We start from the raw sequence: 5,686 nt of genomic DNA, 5'->3' as shown, positions 1-5,686 counted from the left end.
CACTGTAAAAGTTGAAGTGTAAAATTGGGGGAATGGAAAGTGCTTTCTGACAGTAACAGTGGTGCAGGTGGATGTGAATTCTTTTGCAGGGGCCTTGGTCCCAATGAATTTGGCTTTGAATTCCCATTTAACTTTTAATATTTTGATAAATATCTGGGGAGTTAGAAAAAGTTTCCTTGAAATACAGAGATGTAAAGAAGCTGATCGTTAGTGAAAAAATCACTGAAATGTTCTTGTTACCTTAGTAACGCTTGAGTCTTCCTAATGTTTTTTGTTAACTAATATTTTCATTTTTGACGTATCACCGCTTCTGAATCACTGAGATTCTTCTTTCTCTCTTAGCATTTCACAGGCCATGCTACATCAGTGTCATCATTAATGTTTACCACAGTGAAACCTATGAATGAAAATAAGCCCTTTGATGGAATTACAGGGCTTTATTTCTTGTCTGGAGCTATACATGACCGATTACTGAGTGTATGGTATGTCAGCTTTTTGTAATTTGTAACTTCGATTACAGTTGGTATTGAGGATAAACTCAACAAGTATGCTCCGAACTCTTAACAGAAGGTTAAGGAGAATGGGTGCTCAGGAGAAATGCAGTGATGATCTCTTAAATTGTGCTTTCAGCTCACTGATGGTTGAATGAAGATGTGAATTTCATTGGCTGTTTCTGAGCATGCTTCCATGTGCCATTTGATTCACTAGTGTATGCCAAGAACATACTGTGTAGTAGGCTTCCTTGTACTTTGTACTTAGAGTCTCTGAGGTTTATGCGAAGTTTTCTTGTTGTATTTCGCTTGGAAATTACTTTGTGCTTGAAATTTAAAACACTTTCTAAGCTGAAATTACAGCATCAGTGTTTTTGAGTGGGGTAGATACTACCACGGTCACTGGTGATTGCATAATTTAATGCTCTTCAGGTGTAGAGAGTGCTGTTTGTGTTATGGTGAATAATGTGGACTTTTTGTGTCTTCCAGGCAGATCAGATCAGATAGGAAAGAAAAGAATGCCGTGATGTCTTTCACAGTAACAGATGAACCAACTTTCATTGACCTGACTGTATCGGAAGTCAAAGAAGAGGTAGGAGCAGTAGTTGGTAACCAAATATGTTCAACAGTTGTCAGTTGTCACATCTTTTAAGGGTGCAAAGAAAGAAGCTTGGTTTGTGTTTGGATTCTGTTATGCAGGGATGAGATCTGAATGCCAGTTCACCTTTCACAAGATCTAAGGATATCGGTTAGAGGTGCATTTATAAACCTCATAGTTTGAAATAGCAGTTTTCGGTGCTACTAAGTGCAAATTCAGTGTTTTCTTCAGAAATATTGCTTGTGAGAACAAAAATGGTAGTTGTTTCCTATTCAGAACAAGTTAGTAATCAAAATAGTTGTTAGAACTTGACAGCAAAAAAAGACACAAGAAGTCTCTAAAAATCTAGTTTGGGTATGGTCCTATTTTATCTGATCTCAAGTGGCTTTGGCAGTGTTAACTCTCCACTTTGAATTAACTAGCTTTTAATGATTTAAAGTAGCAGCATGCATTCCCCAAGTCTCTCAGTTTCAGCAATGTCTGCATGTGAAACGTTCACAAAGTGTTTCAGTAATTATTTAAAACTCCTGCAGCCTTTGTATTCCTTTTCTAAAAACAGTATTTCCTGTTGTACTTTCTAATGTTTCCAGTTTTGCCCTCTTACTGCCTGCACAGGAGAGATGGGTATTCTGTAATGTATACCTGTCGTTTAAGTGCTTACAGTACTCATCGTGATTTTACAATGTCAGCACCTCTCTAGACATGTTTGTCACCGTATTTTTGGAACTTTGCTGCTTACAATGACATGCGTGTGCTACTGTGCAAACTGATTTTGGATACATCAGTAGTGGTACAGTAAAGTACAGTTAGGAGTTATCTTTGTCTCCCAATAGTTGCGCTAAGTGTTCCTGAGATGTTGGTGTCTTTCATCTTCCTTACAAATCTAGTTACATCTTTAATGTGTTTAGTTACTGGAAAAAGGCAGATTGTAGCCATGCAGCTATCTCATGATATCGTGTACTTGTGGGAGGTTTATCCTTTGATGTAATTAAAATCTTTTACTCTGCCTTCTTTCAGCCTGTGAAGTTAGCAGTTGTGTGCAGAGATGGACAGTTGCATTTATTTGAACATATCTTAAATGGGTAAGTTAGTATTCATCTTGAGACTGTCTTTGGGAAAGCCCTGAGATTTAGTTTTGTCATGCTGCTGCATTTAAGCTCTTGTATTATCTGTTCACAAACCAAGTTTCAGCTGGTTCTTTGTCTTGGGTTACTGGACACGCTTTTGGAGAACTTACTTGTTGGGGCTGTGCTGTGCTTTGGTATTAAGTGTTGCTTTAGACAAGATTTTGCATGTCTATATCTTGTCTTAGCTGTCTGTAAAAGGTGTAAAGTGGCTGAATGTGGTGAGAACACGCTAATGAAAGGTGCTTAGATGTGCAAGATACCGAAATGTTTAAGTTAAAACTCTTGGACATTTTTCATTCTGTTTTTTCTCTTTTTTTCCCCCCAGTTATTGCAAAAAACCCTTAACATCAAACTGTACTATTCAGATAGCAACACCTGGAAATGATGGGGACTCCACACCAAAACCAGTCCCAATTCTAGCAGCTGCATTTTGCACAGACAAACAGTCTCTGCTCCTTGTGTATGGAAACACTTTACAGCCCATCATAGAGAAAGTGGTATGTAAAACTTACTGGAGAGACTTTGTGTTTTGTAATATGAACTGCACACTGCTCTCTCATTTGGAGAGATTTTTTTTTTTAAGATTTTTTTGGTTACTGTTTTGAAATTGCATGACAAGACAAAGCATGTTCCTGCTTTTTGGGGAGCTATGACTTGTGCCTCTGAGCTGTTTTGAAGGGCAGTTTGTATTCTTCCAATTAAAATACAACTTGACATTACTCCTGTCTGTTACTTGCAATTTCAGCTGTTACTGAATTAGACCATAGAAACTGTTTTTTATACTGTTTCAGTTTACCTGTGTGAGCTTCTTTGGTCAGAACAGGCAGACATGTGAAGCAGCTGCTGTTCTAGAGTGAAAAAAAGTTCATTTTGCTTTATACTTCTGGAATCTGTTCTCATCTTTCAGTAGTATAATGATTCACAGGGTTGAATCTCAGATACATTAACTGGTTTTGTTCCTGTCCTTCTAGTCTTTGAACACCACTGAATCCCACATGTGTTTGATAAGGGATGTCCAGAAAGTATTGTCACTTAAAACAGATGTTGCTCTAACAAAGGTGAGCTTTGTGTGAAATGTGGTTTTGTTGCCTCTCTTGTTTTACTTTGGAAATGGTAGAAATCACTGCTTTCTTTAAAAATGAGGTTGAATTTCTGGATGGACCTGCTCAGAGCTGCAGCGGTAGCTGTAGATGTCCATAGCACTCAGGGCGGGGTGGGTAAAGTGTGCTTTGTCCCTGCTGTGTGTCCTGGTATGTTCTCGCACACAGTTACCTTCCTGTAGCTCATAGTGGGTCCTGTTCTCAGCAGACCTGCTTGGTAGACAGGACTGGTTGAGAGTTTCTTTTCTATTTGAGGTTAGTCCTTCCCCTAGAGTCTGCCAGTTTGTACAGCCTCTTTGACCCTGGCAGTTTGTGATGAAGTTGGGATGGTTTGGGTTTAGAGTCTAAATAAAATGTAATGGAGCTTCAAAGGGTGTGTCCTCTTGGCTCTTTCTCACGGTGGCCTTCGCATGTTCCTGCTCACAGGGATACAGCACCTGGGAATGTGAGCTTGACACTGAGATGGCACCAGATGGCAACTGAAGCCACTTGCCACCTTTTTCTCTCACACAGGGTCCCTAGGGGATTTAGAGACAGGCTGTGAAATTCTTTATCAGTGTGCATGCAGTATCAGTGAAGTGAGCAGACAGCGCTGTTTTTCTAACCCTCAAGCTACCTACAGGACCCGGTGCTCCGACAGCCAGGTGGGGTTCTGTGCTGGTTCCTCAGTCCTGGAGCTGCTGGGTAGCAGAACTGAAACGCAGTGAGAGGTGTGGGAACTCCCTGGCATGCAGTGATGATACCCATCTTGGTTTCGCTTTTTGCTGAATTCCACTGAAGACGCATTTCTCTTGGCTGTCTGAGCATGCCTTGTGGGGAGAAGGTCAGTGCTTAGTGTGGTGAGCAAAGGGGGTAGTACTGTAACACCACTGCTGTTCTACAGTAAAATTTTTGAGCTACAAAATCAGGTTCTTTGACTTTTGCACAGACCATTTGGAAGTTGCTTTGCTCACTGTATTAGATTATATTTGTATCACTTCAGTGGGCACCCAGCAGGACACGCACTAATACAGAAGTTTGGGCAGGCACTTCAAAAAAAAGCCTGCACAGAAGTGCTGTGGTTCAAGTGTTCTGGAAGTAGCAGGTATCATTCTTGGTATTCTGGAAGTGGCATGCTGCCTTGAAACAAACCTCCATGGGTCAGGGGAGCACCTGGTTATTAAATATGTTGCCTTTCAAATCCTGTCGCCTTTGTGTCCATTGGAGATGGATACCATAGCTTGTCCAGTGTAACCTCACGTTGCTCTGTTTGTCATCACAATCATAGTCTAATTCAGACTCCTGAGCTCTGCATCTGAGCAATCCCTAGAAGAAAATCTGTGGGATCAAAGTGAATAGCGACTACCTTTTACTGCTGTGTTGTGCTATTGTTTGTGATTGGTTCTTACCTTCCAGTGGAAGCTGAATTAATCTGCATGCAGTTTATGGGCCTGGCTGTTAGTAGATGTGGTATCTATTGCTAGCAAACATCCCAAGTATTTGTTATGGGATACACACACTTAGTTCCATGAGTGTTGTGACACAAGCTTGTAAGAAAAATGATTTGTGGGTGATTCCAAAGAGTCTGCCGCTTTAATTAATTATGAAAACTAGCTGCTGTTGCTTGAACTTATTAATTGCTCTTAAAAATATAGGATTTTTCTAATATATATGTGTCAGGAAAACGGGTTGTGGCAGGCTAGTTTTACCCTGTGTGTGCAAGTCTCAGAAGAAAGTATTTTAAACTGGAAGAAAGTTCAAGACAGTAGTAGTTCATGCAAATGTGGTTATCTCTGTTAGGTAAAGACGCCTGTTGTGAACTCCGACACCAAAGTTCTAGTGCCTGGCATTCCAGGACATAGTACAACTGTCAAAACTCCATCATCGGGAAAGGAGAAAAAGAAAAACAAGAGGAAACCGGGAGAGACAGGAGAGGTAAAATGCTTCTTCTTTTAAACACAGTGATACTGGAGAAACTAGATTTGTAAACCGTCTATAACTTCTTCAGGTGAATTTGAACTTACTTTGTTTGGCATGGAAACAAGGTTAATGATACCATCTCTTTGAATGAGACTTCCCTCTGCCCAAAACTTTTTCGTCCTTCAGGCCCTGTGTGCCTTGCCCGTAGTTTTGCCATGTTCCTGCAGAACTTTGTCACACACGCGTGTCTCTCTCTCTGTGCTAAGGTATATGACTGCTTTTCAGTAAAACTTCATATTCTCTTTTTTTTTTTCCCCTCAGGCTATTCTCTATCAATAGTTTTAAAAGAATAAGCAAAATTTGTGTTGTTTTCCAGCAGCATCGGAGGGAATGCTGTAGGTTAGGTACTTTGCTTTCAGCTGATATTTCTGAGAAACTGCACTGAAACAGCACTGTTTTTGTTTACCATCT

General features: G+C 40.3%; 1 protein-coding gene across 1 annotated transcript in view; it reads left to right on the top strand.

Moving 5' to 3' along the window:
• Positions 1–342: 342 nt before the first annotated feature.
• Positions 343–5,686, top strand: part of WDR43 (WD repeat domain 43) — a gene marked incomplete at its 5' end in the record, with an annotated part of 12,108 nt that continues 6,764 nt past the window's right edge. Inside the window, 7 exons of the mRNA XM_009870155.1 lie at positions 343–482; positions 981–1,083; positions 2,107–2,171; positions 2,542–2,713; positions 3,188–3,274; positions 5,096–5,230; positions 5,615–5,619. Of these exons, the coding sequence (XP_009868457.1) occupies positions 343–482; positions 981–1,083; positions 2,107–2,171; positions 2,542–2,713; positions 3,188–3,274; positions 5,096–5,230; positions 5,615–5,619 (707 nt within the window). The remainder of the gene's footprint in view (positions 483–980; positions 1,084–2,106; positions 2,172–2,541; positions 2,714–3,187; positions 3,275–5,095; positions 5,231–5,614; positions 5,620–5,686) is intronic.

Source organism: Apaloderma vittatum, unplaced genomic scaffold (assembly GCF_000703405.1).
Source record: "Apaloderma vittatum isolate BGI_N311 unplaced genomic scaffold, ASM70340v1 scaffold26875, whole genome shotgun sequence".
NCBI classification, from domain to species: domain Eukaryota; kingdom Metazoa; phylum Chordata; class Aves; order Trogoniformes; family Trogonidae; genus Apaloderma; species Apaloderma vittatum.
Note: the sequence above shows the minus strand (reverse complement) of the source record. Positions and strands in the feature narration are given on the sequence as shown.